This window comes from Mixophyes fleayi, chromosome 4, assembly GCF_038048845.1.
Source record: "Mixophyes fleayi isolate aMixFle1 chromosome 4, aMixFle1.hap1, whole genome shotgun sequence".
In the NCBI taxonomy this organism is placed as follows: Eukaryota; Metazoa; Chordata; class Amphibia; order Anura; family Limnodynastidae; genus Mixophyes; species Mixophyes fleayi.
In genome coordinates, this window is record NC_134405.1 from 327,383,105 (window position 1) to 327,407,524 (window position 24,420).

The following is a 24,420-nucleotide window of genomic DNA, read 5'->3' on the forward strand; positions in this document are numbered from 1 at the left end:
CACAACCTTTAGCGGCAACAACTGCAATCGAGCGATTGCTGTAGCTCTTAATGAGACTTCTGCATCTGTTCAACAGGTAGTCTGACGCACTCTTCCTGAGCAAACTGCTCCCAGCTGTCTCAGGTTTGATGGGTGCCTTCTCCAGACTGCATTTCTCAGCTCTTTCCGGTAGGATTCAGAGCAGGGCTCATAGAAGGTCACTTCAGTCCAATGTTTTGTTCTTCCCCATTCTTGGGTACATTTAGCTGTGTGTTTTGGATCCTTATCCTGCGACTAAGACAGAGCTTCCTGACACTGAAGACCACAAGTTTTTCTTGTGGTCTCTTTACGTGATGCCGGCTTCTCAGTGAGAGATGTGAATTCCCCTTGTGTGGTGTACCGGAGCTGCTAGCACCCTTGAAGCACTTGCCAACTTACATTGTTTTTAACTAACTGTTCATTGTGCATTTTGGACGGATACTTGCTATTCACAGTCAATGAGACTACAATACCCATTGTTGTTTGGGCCTTATACACATGGCGAATTTTTAATTGTTTTCAGACTTGGCAACCACTTTCTATTAGAAGAGTATCAAACAGACGGTTGTCTGTCTTTTGGAACTTTTATGCATACCAGCAGGATTGCTGAATGTTAATTGTGCTTGTTTTAATATTATTGCAGCACTAGAAGGTGAAAGTTTATGCCTCTACTTCACCATTGTGTTTATGTTTCATTAAATACTCATTAACTCATCCACTACCATTGTTTGTATGTACAGGCGCCTGGGGACTACCCCAAGTTTTTCTTGTGGTCTCTTTACAGTTCAACCAGGGAGGAGGGTTCCCCCCCCCCCCGTTTACACTGTCCCCATTTTGGCAGCCATCACCGATATTAACTGGTGTTTGCGCAGATATTAATTATTTTTCTGTATGGCTTTTTTATGTTGTTCTTTCAAAAGTGGAGTCCTCCTGGGTCTTCTTCCATGGAGCCCACAGTCGCTAAAAAAGTGTTGGATGGTGCGATCAGACACGGATGTTCCTTGACCTTGGAAAGATTTCCTTGGCTCTTTTTGTACCATTCCCACTATCCTTCTGTTTAATCTGGCGTCGATTTTTCCCTTGCAGCCGCAGCCAGGGAGGTTGGCTACAGTCCCAAGGACTTTAAACTTATTAATAATATTTACAACTGTAGTCAAAGGAACAGCCAGCTGCTTGGAGATAGTCTTATAGCCTTTACCTTTAACATGCTTGTCTATCATTTTCTTTCTGATCTGCTCAGACAAGTCTTTCCTTTGCTTTTTATGTTCAGTGCGGTACACACAATGATACCAAACAGAAGTCTGCTGTTCCAAATGCTTTACACGCAAACATGGGTAAACTTGGCTTTTAAGATAAGAAATTTGTTGTATTTGGTCACTGAACATCTGTTTTCTTCATGCATCTTTTTGAATATAAAAACTGCCATTATTGTATTTATCAGTTTTGCATTATTTTGAAACTGCAAGCCCCCGTGTACACGTGAAATAAAAGTCTGACATTGAAAAGACTTCATCGTTTCTAGAATTAATCCATAACGTGGGTGAACGATGGCCTTTTGCATGAAAATTTCCCTTCCATGCTAGTACACACTCCATGTGATCTGGGGTATGTTCCTGGCAACAAAGCAACTTTCAACTATTGTAATACGTTTCATTTACTTAAAAGATTCAAACATTGTCTGTCTATAACATAAGCATTTGATCAGTGTTAAACCCATTTATCACCCTATATCAAATATTTCATGATACAGAAGCATACCTCACAGTGAGAGATGCTTGAAATTTATGAACCAGTTCAGTAACCCCAAACAGGTTCATGGTACAACTGGATGTGGACCCCGATTGGAACTTAACGTTTGAAATTTGTGTTGTTTGCGGTTCACCTTGGCGCTAAAGTTACTTTAAAAAAAGTTAAACCCAATCAACATGGTTTTAATAGAACAGTATTTAAAAAAAAAATAACAAACAATTAGTAAACACCAACATTTTTCAAATGTAACCTGTACACCGTAGAGCAGACAAGCAGAAAGTCCAACCTTTCTCGATTTTTTTAACCGCTTCTAAAATTTGAGAAACTTTAGCAAATGTTTGCAGCACGGTGGCTTAGTGGTTAGCACTTCTGCCTCACAGCACTGAAGTCCTGACCATGGCCTTATCTATGTGGAGTTTGTATGATCTCGCCGTGTTTGTGTGGGTTTCCTCCGGATGCTCCGATTGCCACCCACACTTCAAAAGAGTGTGTGTGTGTGTGTGTGTGTGTGTGTGTGTTAGGGCATTTACACTGTGGTGAGGTTACCAGAGGGTGGTTGAGGATTATTTTAAGCTTGCCTGAAGCGGTAGGTTTTCAGAGAGCGCTTAAAAGTTTGTAGACCAGAGGAGAGTCTTATTGTGCGAGGGAGGGAATTGAACAGAGAGTGGGTGCAGCTCTAAAAAAAAGTCCTGTAACCGGGAATGGGAGAATTTAATGAGAATGGATGACAGACGCAGATCTTCTGCAGAACGGAGGTGTCGAGTTGGGAGATATTGTGAGACAAGTGAGGCGATGTATGTTGGTGCAGTTTTGTTGATGGCCTTGTAGATTAAGTATTTTATATTGGATTTGAGGTATAGCTAGTTTTGTTTCAGTTCTGCATGCAGAAAAGTCAAGGCGTATACAGAAGCAAAGATATGTATGACCTTTATTTCAATATTTATTACGAAACACAGACAATTGCAAGAAACATGAACACATCTTTACACACCGATTAATTTCTAGCCTTACCTGTCCAATGTTTGAATCTGTGAGAAGTCCCTGGACACACAGAAGCTTTATCAGTTTGTCTTTTAGATTTGGAGGTAGAGGTTCTATCTCCGATTCATATCTCGATATATTTCTTGACAAGCAAATTAGACACCTGTAAATACAAAATGTATCTTGAGAAGCATAATAATGTTTTCAGTGGGTAGGAGGTGAAATTAACCCAAACACCCAACAATACACACATTATGTATAAATGAGGTCAGCACACCCTGAAGAGCCCCTTAAAGGGATACCATATTCGTAGTTATGGATGCATATTCAATTTCAATTAAATTAAATAAATGGCTTTTTCTGGCTGCTTTCTTGGTCACCAAAGTCTTTATATCAATCAGGCAGCGTTGTTCAGTTTTGTTGCCCTTAAAATGAACTGCTTTGTAGATAGGATTACATTTGAGATAGAAAACTGTATACTTTGTAGAACTCTTGTTTCTGTATTTCTGTGCCAGCCAGGGATGGTGCATTCCTTTCCAGACCTTGTGAACTATTTGTTTAAGATAAAATGCGGATTCTGTGAGGTTGTTCTCTTAGTTCTAACGGGTGTATAATGTAACGGCTTGTGATAATAATATGAACGTGTCTTTATCCAATTTGATTCATTTTTATTATTTTATTCTAATATGTTTTCTGTGTTGTAAGATGAATTATAAATACCCCTGTACTCTCATAATTTTTTTTCTTATTATTATTACTACTATTATCATCATGGTAAGCTATAGACTGTTGGCTTGAGAGAAGGGCCTTATTACCTCTTGGTCTCTCTGTAATACCCAGTTTTGTTTTATTACTGTTTGTTCCCAATTGTAAAGTGCTACAGTCTATGCTGGCGATATATAACCTGCCTGAAGACAATCTCAGCATGCCCGCATCATAACAAAATGCCACCGCATGCTCAGATCCCCCACAAGCCTTCAAAACCCACATGTACTCCAAAATACCACATGACCCTTACATGCCTCTAGCGCCTCCTCCACATGCCTCCTGCGCCTCCTCCACATGCCTCCTGCGCCACCTCCACATGACTCCTGCCCCTCCTCCACATGACTCCTGCCCCTCCTCCACATGACTCCTGCCCCTCCTCCACATGACTCCTGCCCCTCCTCCACATGACTCCTGCCCCTCCTCCACATGCCTCCTGATAAACAGCCCACGGCACATTTAGAGTTTATAAGACATCAGATACTGCCTCTAATATAGACATATATTGTCATGTGAAGCAGAGGCATGCTCGGGGGGGGGGGGGGGTCCTTAGACAGATGGAGACAAAGGCCTGCTTTATTCTACAGTGCTAAATAAGATGCCATAGCCCAGGGGCTTCCTGGTTGTCTACAGCTGTAGCTGCAGAAGTTGTGCTTGTTGACAAAACTGACGGTATTGTACAGAGATCACCCTTGTACATTTATGTACCACATGCTGAAGCGTCTCTTTAACGCAAAGCAAAAATACAACACAAAACTTTAAAAAGAACTACTTGAGCGCTACAGTGTTCTCTCAAATCTATCTTATAAATAAATAATATGAAAAAAATACTTATAGGTATAATCTGGAGAGAATCTTCTTTTTATCTTCCCAGCATCATGTTCATATTTATGAAAAAGAAAAAAAAGTTACATAATATAGTGTAATATTAACAATCTAATACCTAATATCTAATACTAATATCTAACAATCATATATGCAAAATAAATTGTGATAAGTGAAATAAAAAGACAGACAAAACCGAGGTGTTCAGTGTATCTCTTCTTAACACAACACTTGTGTTCAACCTCTGTACTTTCCAAAAACCTGCCAGAGGTAATAAGTTTCATCAGCCTTGAACAAGTCTCTTCTCCTCAAACTGTTTTTATCTTGTCAAAGATCTTTATTTTCTCATTGTCAATAATATGAGAAAGAGAAAAACGACAACTGGCATAATGTTGTTTAAAACTCTGATATATTTTATTCAAACATTCTCAAAAAATAAAAAAAAAATAATGAAAAAACACTTTGGTCCAAAAAAAGGACAATAATAACATAAATAATACTGCAAGTAAAGATACAAGTGCTTCTACCAGATGTTCTGGATCAAATTTGCAGTGTCTCAAAAGATCTTATATGTTCCCGGCATGATGGTGGAAACTGACTTTTCAGTCCAGTTGGAATAGAGCAATACAATAAATTCACTTGGATGTCATTCAGGGCTCTTTACATATTCTGGGACGGAGCATAGATGCTCCGTCCCAGCACCCAGAAGTGCTTAGAGTCGAAAACGAGGATTGATGCTGTAAGGGAATAATGTGTGTGTTGAAATATACGTATTCAGATATACGACTCCTTATAAGTATGCACAGATATATTTAAGACCTTTGATAACATCTACCCCTGCGGTGAAGACGCGAGATCAGGCATATGGCAGATGTTCTAGCTGTTCTAACCACACATGGCAGATGTTTCCACTTAGAAGTGATAAACAACTCTATATATGGACATTTTATACAATAAGTGTTTTTGCAGTAATCAGCAGAATCTTTTTTGCTTTGTTGTCTGCCTATAAAAGGCTCCCTAAACAAAGGAGCAATAGCTCAGTTTATCTTGACCTCAATTGTGTATGTCATGATTTCTGGACTCCTGATCGATCAGTAAAGAATGCATACGATATCTGAAGGTAGTTGATTTCAAGGACAAGAATTGCCTTAACAATGCCCTCTAGCAAAATCTCTATAGGCACCTAAATGAGGCTTGGCACGCAATTTATTTGTCGGGAAATAACACGGATTACAGACATATGATAGAAGACCTCGCAATAAGAATAAAAATTAAAATGTACAACCCTAATATAAATAAAATGTATAACTTCAATGCAAGTTGATCAATTATTATATGGAAATTAAAACGAATAACTGTATTGGTTTGCTGTGAATCACAATTGTACTGATTGGACAGAATAAGCATAAATGAATATTGTGCAGTTTAGCTGTCATCCACCTTGATAAAGACCAGACACAAGGTTAAAACGTGTTGGAGGATGTCAACTACACTATTCAACAAATTAATTTATTGTATTGCCCTATTCCAACTGGACTGAAAATTCAGTTTCCACCATCATCCCGGGAATATAAAAGATCTTATGAGACACTGCTAATTTGATCCAGGACATCTGGTAGAAGCACTTGCATCTTCACTTGCATTATTATTATGTTATTGTTGTCCTTTTCTAGACTAAAATATTGTCATTCATTTTATATTTTTTTATAATGTTTGAATAAAATATATAAGAGTTTTAAACAACATTATGCCAGTTGCCGTTTTTCTCTCTATCATATTATTGACAATGAGAAAATAAATATCTTTGGGAAGAGGAAAACAGTTTGAGGAGAAGAGACTTGTTCAAGGCTGATGAAACTTACTTTATTTCACTTATCACAATTTATTTTGCATATATGATTGTTAGATACAGTATTACATTGTATTTTGTATTTTTTTCTTTTTCATAAATATGAAGATGATGCTGGAAAGATAAAAAGATTCTTTCCAGATTATGCCTATAAGTATTTTTTTCATCTTATTTATTATCAAGTAGTTCTTTTGAAAGTTTTGTGCTTATATTTGTTTGGAACTAGTGTGTGGTTACACAACAAGTTACTGAGTTGCATGAGCAGAAGAAGCGCTAAACAATTCTTAACATTTTATTTGCTTATGGTTACAAGCAAATTGCTTTCCCGAGGACCCAGGGTGTCTAGAGACATCCAACGGGAAGGCCGGTGGATCAAAAATGCTTTCTTCCTTTTCTGGCTGTGTGTCCCATGGATTTGAATATGTCAGTATGGAAGGGATGATATCTAAACCTATTAGAGGATTTTGTACATAGATTTGGCACTGCCTGCCGTTATCACCTGACCAAAGAAAACACGTTACAGGACAAGTAATGAAAAAGTTTTTGCAAGGCTTTAACATTGAGGGTGAGAGGGAGTGTGAAACTGTTGTTCAGTCAAGTGCAAAGCAGAAAGAGTAAATGCCACAATGAAGAACAAAATTGGCAAACTATGAGCAGAGGGCAGACTTAAATGGTCAGATTATTTGCGTTTAACTTTAATGGTCAGGAGATATAATCTCTGTAGGTTTACAGGACTATCCCCACATGCGATACTCAAGGGGAGAATCTGTGCTCTCACCCAATCTGTGCTCCTTCAAGCGGGCACTTAAAACTCACCTGTTCCTTAAGGCCTACCAACCATCTACTTAACCTCTCATCTCTTCTGTCTCTCCCTTGGCCCCTTTTTCTCTCCCCTTTGCTTCACTGGCTCCCTTCTGTGCCTGATTTTGTCTACCCTCCCTTAGGATGTAAGCTCGTATGAGCAGGGCCCCTCTCTCCTCCTGTCTCCAGACCTGTTCTTCCGCTCCGGCTTTACAGTATTTGCCTGCCTGGAGTTTCTGAAGTTCTGGTACTTTGTGTTTATTGTTCTGCATTGTTTTACCCTGTATAGTCTACTGTTTGTACCATGTACGGCGCTGCGGATACCTTGTGGCGCCTAACAAATAAACAACAATAATAATAATAATAATGGCTTTACTTGTAGCAAGCACACCCAACTCTCATTCTAACAGATGAATATCTGCAGAAATATAGTCAAAGACTGATGTGAATGTCTTCTTATTACTGTAAAGAAGCAAAGTCTGCCCAGCCACGAAGCCCTGGAGAACCATGTTACAAGCTGCTTCCATTAAGCCAGAGAAAAAGCTTAAACCAAAGTGGATACAAAGTATTGCTGGCCACAGATTCTGAAGGAAATTGTTAAGGGAAGTAGGCGTGGATACCCACCCCTAACAAGCCGGAGAACAGGTCTCTGCAGACCTAGCTGCCCAGGAACCAGATTCTTCAAACCAAAGATTTCCTGTTGCCTCTTCAAACTCTCTCTATATCAGGTATTTAAACTGATAACACTAAGCTCAAGGCAGCTAAACACTATATAAAACTGACTAATAATACAAACTCTTGGGAACATTCCGGTCCATTCAGATAGGGGGATCTACTATTATAGCCATACCCTACACCCCCACATTAGGTTCTACAACCGAGATTATTGTAGACAGAGATTGGGATCTCAACTTGGTCGTCATCGTCATCTGAAGCGCAGGACAATCATTATACATGAGTACAGCAAGCGGGAACAGAAGCAGAAATAGAACTAGGCATAACAACAAATACATGACGACAGTTGTGCAAACCAGCGTCAGATACAAATAGCGAGTGAGCGATATACGAACAAAACAGATACAGACACAAATTCACTGCATGTGTGGATACAAATAGCATACAAGGTAGTGGACAGCGGATGAACATGACACACAAGGTAGAGAGAGGTTCTCGATTTGGACAAACGTAGAAATCAACCAAACGTAGTAAAGAAATGAGATTAAATGACAATCACAAATCACTGGTATTCTCTGCCAAAGGGATCATATGCTTCAAAAGCAATAGTACTAAACACCTTGGCAATGCAACTGTGATTGCAATGGCGTCAGGATGAGGGCCTAAATAAAATATTAAATGCCAGGGTTCAAATAAAATATTAAACTGATAAATAGGAATACAAATGATTTCCCCTTAGTTAAATGTCTTTGAAACATATGGTCAGTCAGTGGGAGGTAATTAGATAAAGCAGACATTCCTTCAGGAAGCAAACTTAACATATACACATCAAAGCCCGACATCACCTTTTATCCTGCATGCCCTTTTCCTGCTTAGAGTAAGCGGTCTAATTAAGGCATTATAAAAACAAAGTAGCCCTCTAGGTGGGAACTGTGCAAAAGATAACGGCAACCTATGCAGGTATATAACAAATACTAACTTCAAAGAACATGCTTTCATATTTTGGAATATCAGTGTGCCACTCAGTACTTAGGGGCAGAAACCGCACAATGTTTATGAATTATAGATACCAACTGCATAGGCAAACCACAGTAGTCACAAATCTTTGGAAATGATATTTGATATTGTTGTAATTCCATCATATTTGATAGGTAAATGTGTTGGAGATTATGACTGGTTTATTGAAGGGGGAGTTATGTCTCGAGGGAATGTCTTAGAAAAGTTATGGAAGGTCAAAACTTTCTGGATGATTTTTGGTCAAACCAAAATTAACACCCAGGGGACATTTCCTCCCACACATTAGCATATACACTGTACCTCTAAATGCTGTCCCATTTCAGCCTACTTAAAAACCCTGTGTGGGAGAGAGCAGATTGTTAGCTCTTGGGGCTCATTCTAATTGAAGGACCTTTGAATTCTGTCTTGCCCCAGACATACAGACTATGATGCGTAAGTACCTTTGTAAATGCCCTGTCCTTGATACTCTAACAAATCCATTAGCCTTTTATGAAGAATATTGCTTGACCATGTTAACACTCTGAATGCTGGTGTGTGAATTGTTCACGCATTTGACTAACAAGCAGTGAAAGCCCAGATGCACTGAATATCCGCCAATCAAGTAGTATTAGTGGAATTTAGAGCTTTAATATTACAAACTCTCTCTGGTTAGTCATTTAGGAGAATGCATATGCCCATATGAAGTTATTGTTTCCAAGTTGTGAGTATTAAGCAGATATTTCTTGCCAAATATCTATGATTTCTGTTGTCGCTAAAGGGCAGCAATTTTCTCTTTCAAACGGCTGCAGTGATTTAGTTATATTAACAGGTAATATTTTACCAAATCACCGGACGTTGTAAATAATATATATTCTTTAAATACTCCCCACTTATAAGATAAGAGTGTTGTAGCTACGTTCTGGACAAGGAAGACGAAATAGTGCATGACATCGAAGGTATAAGTAGAAACAAGACCGCAAGCTGCAAATGCCAACCGGTGGGACCTATCTTCCTAAGGAAGTCAATGAAGAAACATGTTGCGTGTGGCCCAGAATAAGCGGCCGTTCTGCATGGAAACTTGTGTTTCCTTGTTGTTGGTGAATCAGGTGAAGTTGAATGGTTGAGCAGCGGGAATGCTGTGATATGCTTTAAGCACAGTACATTTAATTTTAATATTTTAAATAAAACAATTATGACTTCTACCGCATGGAAGCTCCACCAGTTAACATAGTTGATGAGGTTGAAAAAAGACACCAGTCCATCAAGTTCAACCCATGGACTGCTGTCTGTCTTATTTAGATTGATTCTTCTCCTGTGGAGATGGGGTAATTGAAAAGGGGAAGCAGCGGAGGATATATCCAGCTGCTGTGACTATTAGGAGGATATTTATAAAGAAGTTTGGACTGCTTTGAAACTGTGGTGATTAGCACACGAATATCTGATATATATATATACACACACACACACACACACACACACACACAAGTTAACCCGTGCATGATACTCATGCATTCTAGTCAAATCAAGCTACTTAAGGTCTTAAAAAGGTTCTTGTCATGCATTTGGGCCTAGCCCAGGCCTCCTCAGGGGAAGATCGTTACTTCCCGACGCAAGCGCCCTTTTTAAATGTGTGTTCATGAGGTAAAATTACCTCACGAAAATGAGTTTGACCCCCTCAACTCGTAAACTTAGCCTTTACTACCCCTCCCACTGGGGGAAGGGGGGATGATGGAAGTTAACGGACTTGACTATTCTAATTTTTTTGTCAAATAATGTCAGTATACCAAATTTCAGGTCAATTGGATGAGCCCTTTCTGAGAAAATAGTTTTTTCCACACACACACACACACACACACACACACACTAACGCTTGCCTCTACACATGTGTGTTCATGAGGTATAATTACCTCACGAAAATGAGTTTGAGCCCTACCAAATTTCAGCCCTTTTTGAATTTTTTTCCCCACACACACTAAGAATTTAGTAGGTCAGTGTATAACTCTGCCCAGCAGGTGGCGCTGCAACTTGTTTTGTTTTTTTTCACACACACACAGACAGACGCCACTAAGCATTGATATATCAGAAATATATATATATATATATATATATATATATATATATATATATATATATATATATATATATATATATTTACACAAATATGATGATGAATCATAAAAGAAGTGTTTAGAATGGTAGCCTGGGAACAGGAAGCTCCTGCCCTTATAAGATCAGGCCTTTCACATATAACCTACAGAGAAGATATAGGGGTAAATTTATCAAACTGCGGGTTTCAAACAGTGGAGATATTGCCTATAACAACCAATCAGATTCTAGCTGTCATTTTGTAGAATGTATTGAATAAATGATAACTAGAATCCGATTGGTTGCTATAGGCAACATCTCCACTTTTTCAGACCCACAACTTGATAAATTTACAGCATAAAGTGAGATTGGGGTGTGGCATTTTCTGAATATGCAAATTCATTTAAGGAGAGTATTACGGTCATTTTTATTGCAAAATATCTGATATATAATGAATTATGAAAGTTTTAAAGTAGATCATCCATTGCAACAACTCTGCGGCTTGTTTACAGCCTAGTGATCAAAAAGTACTCTTTGCAAACACAGACAGTCCATTTGTCAAAAGGACCAGAAAAAGCTGATGCAATAGTCACGAAAGTGTAAAGTGGGTGAAAGGTCCATCTTTCAAGTAAAAAAAGATAAAACACACAAGACATTTTGCATTTGCCCACAGTATATTATTTAAAGAGTTTGTTCTAGCATTTAAAATGCAAGAAACTCTTTCCACGAAATATCACACCTGTACAGAAAGTGCTAATATAAAAAAAAAATAACATTGTCCATATCTAAACATATCCAATTATATATACCATATGCACAGCATTTTGTAATGTTTTAACTGCCAGTACTAAGACATAAACACCTATGCTCTTATTGAATAATTTAAAACAAAAACTGTAACAAATGCACAGTAATTTGGCAGCACAAACATTGTACCGGGGCAATTTTCTATGAAAAAAGAGGAAAGAGTACTGAAAAAAATCAAGGAATAGGCCCAATGATTTATTTATTTTTTTACTTTTTGTCTAATTACGTTTCTAAAACATACGTAAATAGGACACTATTGTTCATAGCATTAGCCTATCCATTGGTCTGTTTACTTGTGTTGCATTCCATTACCATTCTTTCAGGAACACAAGGTGCCTGAGTCATTAAGGAAAGTAAGGCCTCGATTATTGTAACCTCCTCACCGGCCTCCCACACTCACGTCTCTCCCCCCTCCGTTCTATACTCAATGCGGCTGCAAGACTCATCTACCTCTCACGCCGCTCCTCCTCTGCCTCGCCTTACACTGGCTCCCCTTCCCCTACAGAATTCTTTTCAAACTCTTCACCACCACTTACAAGACGCTCTCCCACTCTACTGCCCCTCATATCTCTAACTTCCTCTCCATCCACATTCCCGCCCGCTCCCTGCGCTCGGCCAATGACCGCCGCCTCTCCTCCACTCTTATCACCTCTTCCCATTCCAGAATCCAAGACTTTTCCCATGCAGCACCCATTCACTGGAATGACCTCCCTCGCTCCATCAGTCTCTCTCCTACTTTGTGCTCCTTCAAACGTGCACTCAAAACTCACCTCTTCCTCAAAGCCTACCAACCATCCACTTAACCCCCATCTCCTCCACTTTTTCTCCACTCTCTCCCATTGCCTCAACTGGCTCCTCTTGTGCCTGGTCTGTTTAACCCTCCCTTAGGATGTAAGCTCGCATGAGCAGGGCCCCCTCCTGTCTCCTTACCTGTTCTTCTGCTCCGTGTTTATTGCATCAGCCTGACTGGAGTTTCTGAAGTATTAGTACTTTTTGTTTATTGTTCTGTACTGTTATACCCTGTATAGTCAACTGTTTGTACTATGTGCAGCGCTGCGGAAGCCTTGTGGCGCCTAACAAATAAAGGATGATGATAATAATAATAATAATAAGGCAAAAAATGAGCAAGTTTTCTTCTGGACAAGACCATGTTACAATGCAAGGGGTGCATATTAGTTTATTATTTTACACAAAAGTTAAATGCTGGCTGTTTTTTATACTGTATGTGTATACTTTGTGCACAGTAATAGTTTACAAACCAGTATAAACTTTTCACTTTACACAATTATTATTCAATAAATAATTCAAACACCTATGTATAAGCTATGTATACTCAGGGAGAACACACTTACCCATCTACTCATTGCCCTGGGATTCCATACACAGATAACGTAAGCTCTGCACACTGGCAAACGCGCTCTGCATACCAATCCAGTGTGTGATAGATAGCAGTGGCAGATCCAGGGAAAGGAGGGGGGTGTAATCGGGGCAATCACCCCTCCCTAGCAGCAGTGGCAGCTCACTATACCAATGTACCCGGCGGCTGACAGACAGGCAGAGAATCCTGTCTGGCCGCCAAGCTGCACTGTCTGCTTAACTGTCGGGAACATCGGTACAGTGAGCTGCCGCTGGATGCCCCGTGCTTCTATTAAGGAAAAAGGAGCGGGGCACAAACTGCCTCCCCTAAAAAAATTCTAGGTCTGCCCCTGATAGACATATATACATACATATATCGTGGTCAAAGTATGAGTGTATTTGTATACCGTCACCTCTCCTACTGCCCTTATTGCAAAACTATCATATATTGTCAGACCATCACTTTTAAAACTCCATATTGTGTATGCATGCATGTATGTATAATATATATATATATATATATATATATATATATATATATATATATATATATATGGAATATGTAATGGAAATATAAGTGTATAGAACAATAAAGGCAGAATGCAAAGTGGTGGTATGGCATGCCACTGTATACAAACACTTTGAGCACTGTGTGTGTATTTGTGTATTTATGTATGTATGTATGTATGTATGTATGTATGTATGTATGTATGTAGATAGATAAATCTCACTGGATGCACATGGGTTTCAATGCAAGATTCATCAACAGGGCTGTTTACCAACAACCTTGGTGCACATTTACCCACTCATTGCACAGGAAGTATTTTACAAACATCCCCCTCCCCCATCAGCAGCTGTCATGGAAAGAGCTGGGGGAATAGGATAGGACAGCCCTCTTTCTATATATTCTCCTGGGGCATAGTCCAGGCTCCTCTCCACCTACAGCCCCCCCAGGCCTCTCTCACCTGTCCAGCAGGGGGTCTACCCGGCTGCAGCTCATGACCACAGACTCAGAAGTTACCAACAACAGCTCCAGCGCCAGGGATGGTGTACAAAGAGCGCACACGCGTGGACCGACTGACATACACCGTGCCCCCGTCACACGCGTTCTTTCTACATTACCTATGACTTGGATCTCTATATCTACTGTTACTTCACTTAACAAGACGGTAACATTAACCCCTACTTATTCTGGAATAGCAAACGTCTACATACGCCAGGGATACTTTGCATACGGTCCCTTAAAATGGATGGCTTCTGGGAGTTGTAGTTTTGTCATGTTCTGACTCTGAGTAAGAGAGAAATCCTGCTGGCTCTTCTCTGCAGAAACTGAAGTTAATCCAACACTGAAAGGGATAAAGTCTGGATCAGTCTGAGATTACAAAGCAGCCCTGTCTAGCAGAGTTGGTGACACTTCTGGGCACAACTGCTTTCTGATGTTTGGGGAGTATACGGTACCCTAAATTAGTAATGTGCAGATGGTTATGCACAAAGTTTATAGCCCTGAAGCATGGATGTGCACATGCAAAAAGGTAAAACAGTCAGTCAGTGGGACTTATGTTGAGTTGGGCGCACGCCCCCGTTTGCTAATCGTAAAATATGCTTTTGGATTACGGTTTACGTAAGTATGCGGATTTGGTCGTATCTGACACTTGAGCAGCGAGGCTGAAGTTATCTTCTTATTCTGCTAGTATCTTATTCGCTTCTTATTCATGCTCCAGTTTCTTATTCTGATAAGCTTATTTTTAAAGAATTCAATCAAACTGGATCACTGATTTCACATCAGATTAACACTAAAGGGGTGCCTTATACAAACTGCAATAGTATTTAGCCTGACCCAGCAAGGTTTTGGGCATGAAATCAGGGGGCAAAGTCACCATAATTTTATCATTTTGAATAAGTAGCTGCAGTTTTGCAAGGATTAAATGCTGTTACATATAAAACACATGTCTTTTGCCTGGCCCAACACTGTTTTGGGCATGCAATCAGGTGGCAAAGTGGGCACAGATAGCATTTTGAGCATGTTGAATAAGTAGCTGCAGTTTTGCAAGGATTAAATGCTGTTACATATAAAACACATGTCTTTTGCCTGGCCCAACACTGTTTTGGGCATGCAATCAGGTGGCAAAGTGGGCACAGATAGCATTTTGAGCATGTTGAATAAGTAGCTGCAGTTTTGCAAGGGTTAAATGCCGTTGGGCCACCAATTTGACAGTGGGAATCAGCACAGGGCGGTCAGTTGCATATAAAACACCTGTCTTTTGCCTGGCCCGACACTGTATTTGGGCATGCAATGAGGTGGCAAATTGGGCACAGATAGCATTCTGAGCATTTTGAATAAGTAGCTGCAGTTTTGCAAAGGTTGATATTGTTTTTAACTAAAAATGTTAACAAAAATAAATCCCAAATCACTTTTTAAAAAATAAAATAGACTATATACAACATTAAGGCAATTCTTATCCTTGAAATCAACTACCTTCAGATATCATATGCGTTCTTTACTGATCGATCAAGAATCCAGAAATCATGACATACACAATTGAGGTCAAGATAAACTGAGCTACCGCTCGAATATTTAGGGAGCCTGTTATAGGCAGACAACAAAGCAAAAATGATTCTGCTGATTATTGCAAAAGCACTTATTGTATAAAATGTCCATATATAGAGTTGTTTATCACTTCTGAGTGGAAACATCTGCCATGTGTGGTTGGAACATCTGCCATATGTCTGATCTCGCATCTTGACCGCAGCGTTAGATATTATCACCTTCCGGGCTTGTTCTTGTCACAAAGGTCTTTCTTGCACATATCTGTATTTTTCCACTTAAATATATCTGTGCCTACTTATAAGGATATATCTGAATACATATATTTCAACACACACGTTATTCCCTTACAACATCAAGGGCTAAAATGGACCAATAGGAACGAAACTTCACATGATCATAGCACCCAATTCTCCAATCCCTCCACAAAAACTACTGCATCACTTCACAAATGAGAATTATATACATCAAAGACACATAACATCTTCTAACACAATTCTCTGCATTACACCCCGTGACCAATCTATATTACCACCCATACACCCTTTACAGTCAGAAAATGAAAACAAACTTTTAATGTATGTAAACCTTACTAAAAAAAATTGATTTTCACAAAATCTAACATTGAAAGAACAGGATAGGTAGTGAAGAATCGAGAGACTGCCAGATGTTGGCTACCACTTAAGGATGTCTCAACGTTTGCCAGAATCTACCCCAGCTCGCAGCATCCATGCGGCCCCTCTCCATTGACGGGGTTGTTGAAATGCAAAGTAATTTATTAGAGGATGTCGCGTTTCTTTGATGCATATAATTCTCATTTGTGAAGTGATGCAGTAGTTTTTATGGAGGGATTAGAGGAGAATTGGGTGTTATGATCATGTGAAGTTTCATTCCTATTGGTTCATTTTATCCCTTGATGTTGTATATAGTCTATTTTATTTTTGAAAAAGTGATTTGGGATTTATTTTTGTTGAAATGTTTAATTAAAAAAAAATCAACGCTTGCAAAACTGCTCAAAATATTATCTGTGCCCACTTTGCCACCTGATTCCGGGCCCAAAACAGTGTTGGGCCAGGCAAAAGACAGGTGTTTTATGTGTAACTGCCCACCCTGTGTTGATTCCCACTGTCAAATTGGTGGCCCAATGGCATTTAAGCCTTGCAAAACTGCAGCTACTTATTGAAAATGATAAAATATGGTGACTTTGCCCCTGATTTCATGCGCAAAACCTTGTTGGGTCCAGCTAAATACTATTGCAGTTTGTATAAGGGACCCCCTTTAGTGTTAATCTGATGTGAAATCAGTGATCCAGTTTGATTTAATCCTTTAAAAATAAGCTTTTCTGAATAAGAAGCTGGAACATGAATAAGAAGCGAATAAGAAGCTAACTTCAGCCTCGTCACTTGAGCCTCCTTACGGCTGGAGATTTGGAGCATGGGAGACTTCTTGAAAATTTGCGGGGTTTTTTTCCACCATGAGCACCTCCGTGGCCCCCGTGAGTATCCTCATTTCCGTGGCAGCTACCTGGCAGACAGAAAGTGAAGTCCACAAGGAAAAGAAACCACAGATATCAGAGAGCTCCAGGTGAGCACTAGTGTCAACTGTATTTGTAGAGGGACAGAGGAGGCCATTCCCCTTCCACCTCACAAGTAGAAGGATAGAACCAGAACGCATCAGGCACAAGGAAAAAAGGAGTGCAGATCCAAGGATACCATTCAGTAAGAGACATCCTAAGTGTAAAGGGTCTATTTACTATTGGTGGTCGGTGGACTGCGCTAGGTAATATTCTGTAATGCAGCATAACGCAGCGATGCATCTTGTTACATCGAAGGTATTTACCAACACTTACCTTGTATGTGATGCAATGCAAAAGAGGATATCTATCTGCGATAGAGGATAGGCCTTCATTGCTCCTTAAACAGAGTGGATGGTCCTACCTGGTGGTTCTTCTTTCTTCTTACTTCCTGCTGATCTTCTGTACATGCGATAGTAAAATATTTGAGCATGCGCAGTTCATGAATGTGGAAGGCTCCAGCCTGGATAAAGGTAAGTCTATAGGGAGTCACTGCACGATCGGGTGTCTAACACCATCCTGAACTTTTCACAGCTTTGTAAATTCCTCAACCACCCTCTTAACCTCACTGCATTACCCTATTACCACCTGTTATACAATTACCTCTTGACCAACATTGTTGTGTGACGGGATCATTTAGCTTATGAGTCACTTTTACCTTTGCAGTCTGGCTGGGCCGACTGCAAATGTAGACTTAACCTCATGTGTCAAACTCCCATTGTCCAATAGATTGTAAGCTTGCGAGCAGGGCCTTCTCACCTATTGTCTGTTTTACCCAGTTTGTTTATTAGTTTACTATGTTTGTCCCCAATTGTAAAGCGCTACGGAATATGTTGGCGCTATATAAATAAATGATGATGATGATGATAGCTTAGCAGTCCCCATATTAATATATGGGGTCTGTGTGCAGCATTGTTAAATGGATTATACAGGAGACATCTATGATTTCTGACACTTAAAGGTTTTCTCCTCTGAACCCTTTGTAAATAATGCAATGAGATATGAGAATATTTTATGGAGAAAGTTGCTGTTTTCTCCGCTGTATGACTCATGACATCTTTTTAAATAGACCCCTAGGGGGAAGATTTAATTGGCTATGATGTTCCTCCGTATTTTGTACCTGTAAAAAACACTTTGCGCAATTTGTTTTACAATTGAACCTACCCCTAAGTCTCTTATTCCTTCATTATCTTGGTTCTATATTGTTCTAATCATAATGCAAACGAAAATTATAATAGCACAAGAGACTATAACAGTTATGAAACTACTAAAGACTGTATATTTGCAGTATTGTAATAACATAAGAGACTGGCACAATCTCTATATGAAATGCGTTTGTACCGATTTCACTAATAATTCTCAATGACTGTGTAAGAAGACTTATTAATAGCCCTGAGCGGCTAATAGCACTGAGGGGCAAATAGCGAGGCAAATTTGATAATGAACATTTAATAACCATCTCATCAGTTAACCACTTGCAAAGGTACATTCCAGTTTAAGCAAGAAATACCATTTATTTTGTGATCTAAATTAACTCTGTGTTAAACGTTTGTATCACTATATGCTATTCACATACTTACCATAGCAAACTTACAATCATATACAGGAGTTGAAATTGGTTGCATAGCAAAAATGAACCTGCATTATATGGTATTAAAAAGATGTTATAATTTTGTTTCTCACTTGTAACGTGTTGTGGCTTCCCCCACGTTTATGACACACGTCTAGAACTTTGAATTCTAAGAAATGTAAGCCCTGAAATTGTAGTTTGATACCCTTTGACGTATGTAACTTTGACTTTGAAAGAACTATCTGTAATGTTACACTGACTTGTCTCTGTTGCATTCAATAAACATGTAAAACCCTCTGTCACGTCTGATTGTCTGCATGGTGGTGGTTCATTCTGACCTTAGGACTTGACCTCTGACCAAACAGTACATATTAATTTGTTTCAAGCCACTTACACACAGATTCTGCTTTACATTCATAGATAACTATATATGCTTAGATACACCTTACACCATCATATGGACAATGATATTTGTATCAGGAAAAATTGCACACAGATGCATCTTCATTTGAGATGTTATATATATTCTTGTTAACATAACAATCTCATAAGAGAAGAATAAACTACTGCTCTATATCCCTTTATTATAATAGAATTCTTTTGTTAACGCCTTTATATCGGTATTGCGTTCTTTTGTCTAATGCGGGGCTACTACTTAACTTTCTTTAGTTGAGAACAAGTGAGACCAAAGAGTTAATCAGTGTAGTGCACTAATAAGTTAATTGAAATTATGTCTCATATTCGTCTTCCATACAATTTTTTATAGTTTAAAATCTTAATATTTAGTGTATATATCTCTTAAAATAGTGAACACTATTGTGTCACAGTGGCCCCATCCGCAGTTGTGCAAAGCCTCAAATTGTGGCACCGAACTGCTGGGTCATGATGGCGGGAATTATGTCATTAAACCACCCCCCTTCTTCTTGGATCCAAGAGGGTATCTGCTCTTCCGGGAGTCCAGGGGGATTCCCCAAAATTTAGGGGCTTCCCAGATATTCCAGGAGAGTACTAAAGTATATCATAAAACTATGATGCTATCAAAACTGGTGCATGCATTGTTTGTTTTGTTTTTTTTAAAAAAAAAACACCTCACATGACCTTTACGACACCGCTGGGCAATGGAATCATTCATCAGTATCAATGACACAAACTTGCACGACCTTTGTGACACTGCTGGACAAAGGAGACATCTGGGTAATAAATCGACCTGTGAGAATATATGGGTACGAATTTCCAACGTTAGAAATGCCAACGTAAGTATTACCGATACGAGGCTAAATAGGGAGTTGAGGTCCACAAAGAAAAAAGGCGGCCCCCCTCCCTAGGGGTACCCAGCCCTGTGCTGACAGCTCTTCCCACTGCCCTGGGCGGTGGGTGTGGGGTAATAAATGGTTAAAAAAAAAAAACCGTAGTGCTGGTTGAAGGAAAATCCGGGGGGACGGGGACAAACAGCATAGGGTCCTCCCTATTTTCCTCCAACCAGCCCTAGGCTTAGCTAGCCGGGGCTGGTGGCATCGTAACAGGTGAACCCACAGTAGGGAGTCTCCCTGCCCTGATGCCACCAGCCCCAGGCTGGTCAGGTTTATTTTTTTTGTTCCAGCTGGATTATTTTGGGAATCAAGCTGCCAGACAACATTTTTTGTTTTGTTTTTTTTCAAAGACACTTGGCTTATTTCTTTGAGGTTTTTTTTACTAACTCAATTTGGATTAAAAGCTTACAAGACTGGATCCTAGAATCAATTTTAGAGTATTAAAGTATATGCTGAATATTTTGTTTGGAAATCAAAACTTTAAACAAATAGTAAAATACACTTCAGACTTTTCTGACAATATTGTATCTGTCAGTTTAAAGTCTGGCCAACAGCCTTATTTTTTTTTTCTCAGGACAGTCCCGATTTCAGAAATAACATATCGATGCGGCCTTGTAAATGTAACACCTTGGGGTAAATGTATCAAGCTGAGAGTTTTCTGGCGGGTTTGAAAATCCAATCAGATTCTAGCTACCATTTATTTACTACATTCTATAAAATGACAGTTAGAATCTGATTGATTGGTTGCTATAGGCAACATCTCCACTTTTCAAACCCGCCAGAAACTCCCATCTTGATACATTTACTCCCTGCTGTCATAGGCAAGCTACTTACTAGTCATATAAAACTGCAAATAGGTATTTGTGATTTAACTCATAGTGTTAGCTTGGTGTGGCTTACACAAACTATGCTTCCAATCATGGGTTAAAACCTGTGATAAACTATATTTTTGGCATAATAATAATGAGTTGGATGAAATTATGAATAGTTTAGAGAAATATAATGGGTTAAAATAAAATTGTGTCTTTAGCTGTTTGAATGGATGTCTGTACTTTTAGGAATTTAAACCGATGTCAGATGCTTTAGCAGGACATAGGATTAACAGGATGTAAAGTTCAACATATGCTTTTTGACCTTAGGATATAAGATTTGTGTTTTTTGTTTTTTTTTAAATATATCAAGTATTTATGCTTGAGTATATGTCATCCAGTATACAATATTACATAGAAGTATTGTATGATTAATGACGTCTGTAAGAGGACTGAATTTCAGAGAATAAATATAGTATTATATATAGAGTATATTTGAATTGGAATTCAGTCTCATGCAAACCTGTCATGAGATTCTTTGTGTGTGCACACATACAATAAATGACATAAGCTTTTCACACTTGTGGGTAAAAGTATGAAGTTCGATTTCTGCAAGTTGCCGGAAATCGTTGGGTTTGCAGGGGAAATTTAAAGCGGCAATGGCTTGTAAAGGCAAACTTGCTAATTAAGTCTTTTCATCTTAGAGTGACCCACACATCTTTTTAGCCTGAATACACAGGAGGGGATCATTACTTTTTTTTTTATCCTGTGCTGCCTGTGTCTTAAACAGATAGGGGAACTATCTGAATAATGCAACAGCAAGTAATTTGATAAATCACATATTAAGGTAAATTTTGTTTTCCGTTTAAATTTTGTTAAATCCAGGTTTAGAGACTATATTGCATCCTGATTCTAAATATTGAATGTAATATCTCAGACATTGTGTTGCCAGATATAGGTAGGGGGCTGGATTACCCCTTGCCAACATGTGTCTCAGAAACAGTATATAAAGTGCTGTATTTTGTATTTCAGCTAGTATACTATCTGTACTTCGGGATGATCAGTAGTACCTTTAACTCTTGTGTAAACAAGACATTAACGCTTTACATTTCCCCTGCAAAGTTGCCGATTTCCGGTGACTTGCAGAAATTGGAATTTGATGCATTTACCCCCAGGTGGTTGTTTTTTTATTATCTCTTTTTCACACACATGTCATGCAGGCTCAGGTGAGTGCTGGATCATGACACCTGGTCACAGCAGAGGAGCAGAGATAGTGGGATGTAGAGTTGAGGGCCTCGAGAGGTCATTTCTGTCTGCACCAAAGTCTACATCCTCCCAACATGCCAGAGATGCTGGGGATAAATAGCGCTGAGAGAATGTGGTTTGGTGTAAAAGGAGGGAGGAGAATCGCAGGAGTGCAGCCGGAGGAGATGCGGTCATGGAGGAGAGTGCCACCGTGTAAGGTGGTCCAGGTATAGAGGAGAGTACTGCCAAAAGGAGAGAGCACGGTTACTGAGGAGGGAACTGTCATAGAGGACAGTGCTGCTCAAGGAAAGAATGTGGTTATAGAGGAGAAAACTACCATAGAGGAGAGCACTGCCATTGAAGGGAGTGTGGCTATACAGTAGAGAGCTACTATAGAGGAGAGCACAGCCAGAGTGGAGAGTTCTGCCATGTAGAAGAGTGCTATTACAGAAGAGAGTTGCTATAGATGAGAGGAGACACTGCAGGTCGCAGAGTGGATGACTTACCAACCCAGAGGTCCAGCGGTTTCCAGAGGGAACCCAGATGTGGTCCAGATGTCCATAGGGAGTTCCGATCTGGTTCATGTGTCCAGAGAGAGTCCAGGGGGTATATTTGCTAAACTGCAGGTTAGAAAAATTGGAGATGTTGCCTATAGCAACCAATCAGATTCTAGCTCTCATTTATTTAGTACATTTTACAAAATGACAGCTAGAATCTGATTGGTTGCTATAGGCAATATCTCCACATTTTAGTAAATATACCCCCAGATCCTGTCCAGGTCTCCAGAGGGAGTCTAGCTCTGCTCCAGGTGTCAAGAGAGAGACAATATCCTGTCAAGGTGGTTAGTGGTGTCCAGGTGCCCACCCTCGCTACACTGCCAACTATTTGGATGCACAAGGAGAGTTCATATCCATTCCGCCTACCCACTGGAGAGATGGACAATGCTAAATTGCACAGCATGAGAATCACCAATTGCACAGAGCTAGGGACTAGCACTGTACCGGTAAATATCAACTGCCCTGAGCCATGAACTAGCACACTGCCTGTATTCACTAACTTCCCAAAGCCAGAATCTAGTACTGGACATGTAATAACAAACTGCCTAGAGCCAGAAGCTAGTGCTGCACCTGTAATCGCAAACTGACCAGAGCCAGTGTGGCTGGATCACATAGAAATAATTTCTTGTAGAAATGTATTTCAACTAGTCAATATCCTGCCAAGGCACCAATTTACTTCATTGCAAATGTACTTATTTTTTTATATTGTTATGTGTTTGTATGGAAATGTATTGATTTGAGAGCCAATATGTCATGTTTGGGTTTTGTAACTTTTCCGTAGGAAGTCCCAAGTAAGCATCTAAGTGGAGGGGATGTGTTTTTGCAACTTTCTAGAAACAGGTAATCTCATGTTAATTAGACCTTTTCATCGCTGAATGACCAACACGTCTGTTGAGCCTGAAAGCACAGTGGGGGTAATTAAACTGGCTGGTAGACTTCCTATGTGTGTGTAAAACTCAGGATGCAAGTGATCACAGATTAATGTGAATTTTGCAAGTTAAATTGCGTTAAAAGCAAGATGGGAGAAAATGTTATACCCTTATAGTAAACATTCAATGTAAAAAGGTGTTAAACCCCTCCAGGCTGAGTTATGTACAGGCTGCATGAAGCACCTGGATTGGTTAGAGGCTGGAGGCTGGATTACCTCCTGTCAAGGTATATGGGTAAATCTGTATAAAAAGCAGACTGTTTGACCATGTGATGTATGATTATTCCATCTGTACTTCTGGAGATCACTAGTACCTTAATCTTGTGTAAGTAACTTACCTTATTAGGACACTTGAGCTAATAAAACATCACTTCTTCAAGATTCTGCTTTGTCGACTACTTATCTGTGCTGTAATTCCTGTGATTTACAGATTAGACCAATCTAATCCGTTATCTGGCCAGAAACTAGTGTTGCAACTGTTGTCACAAACTGCACTGGAGTCTGAAACTAGTGTTGCACCTGTAACCACAGACTGCCTAGAGCTAGGAATTACACTGTACTTGTCGTTATCAACAGTCTGCAGCTAGTCAGTTGTGCTGTACATGTAATCACCATGATCCCCTCAATGTACAGACCTATATAATATGTTAGCTCTTTATAAATAAAGGGTAATAACAATTATAGTGTTCAATTATAATTTGATAGAACAAAATATATATATCAAATATTTCTTTACCTAAGCCTGATCATGCTTCCACCAAAATATTTGGAAACAATTAATTCTGTTATTGTTAAATGTACTTTTGCATAAGAAACAGCCAGTGTTCCATTATGTTTGGGTGGTGTGTCTACCAGCAGAGTTTTACTGATCTTACTCTTGTTAGTATCATATTTAATCTTTTCATCTTCACAGGAAACAGCTGCAGAAAGAATTTGTCCGGAAGGAAGTCATGTGAGGAAATAACACAAACACAAA

The 24,420-nt window shown here is 39.4% G+C and overlaps 1 protein-coding gene across 2 annotated transcripts in view; it reads right to left on the minus strand.

Moving 5' to 3' along the window:
• The window catches only part of AMN1 (antagonist of mitotic exit network 1 homolog), a 47,841-nt gene extending 33,814 nt beyond the window's left edge, over positions 1-14,027 (minus strand). The window contains exons 1-2 of one of the 2 annotated variants that reach the window (XM_075210307.1): positions 13,873-14,027; positions 2,779-2,911 (exon numbers count right to left, since the gene is read on the minus strand). In XM_075210307.1, coding sequence (XP_075066408.1) covers positions 2,779-2,911; positions 13,873-13,991 — 252 coding nt within the window. In that variant the 5' untranslated portion in view covers positions 13,992-14,027. The remainder of the gene's footprint in view (positions 1-2,778; positions 2,912-13,872) is intronic. The other variant, XM_075210306.1, reaches the window with a different exon arrangement.
• Positions 14,028-24,420: the final 10,393 nt, after the last annotated feature.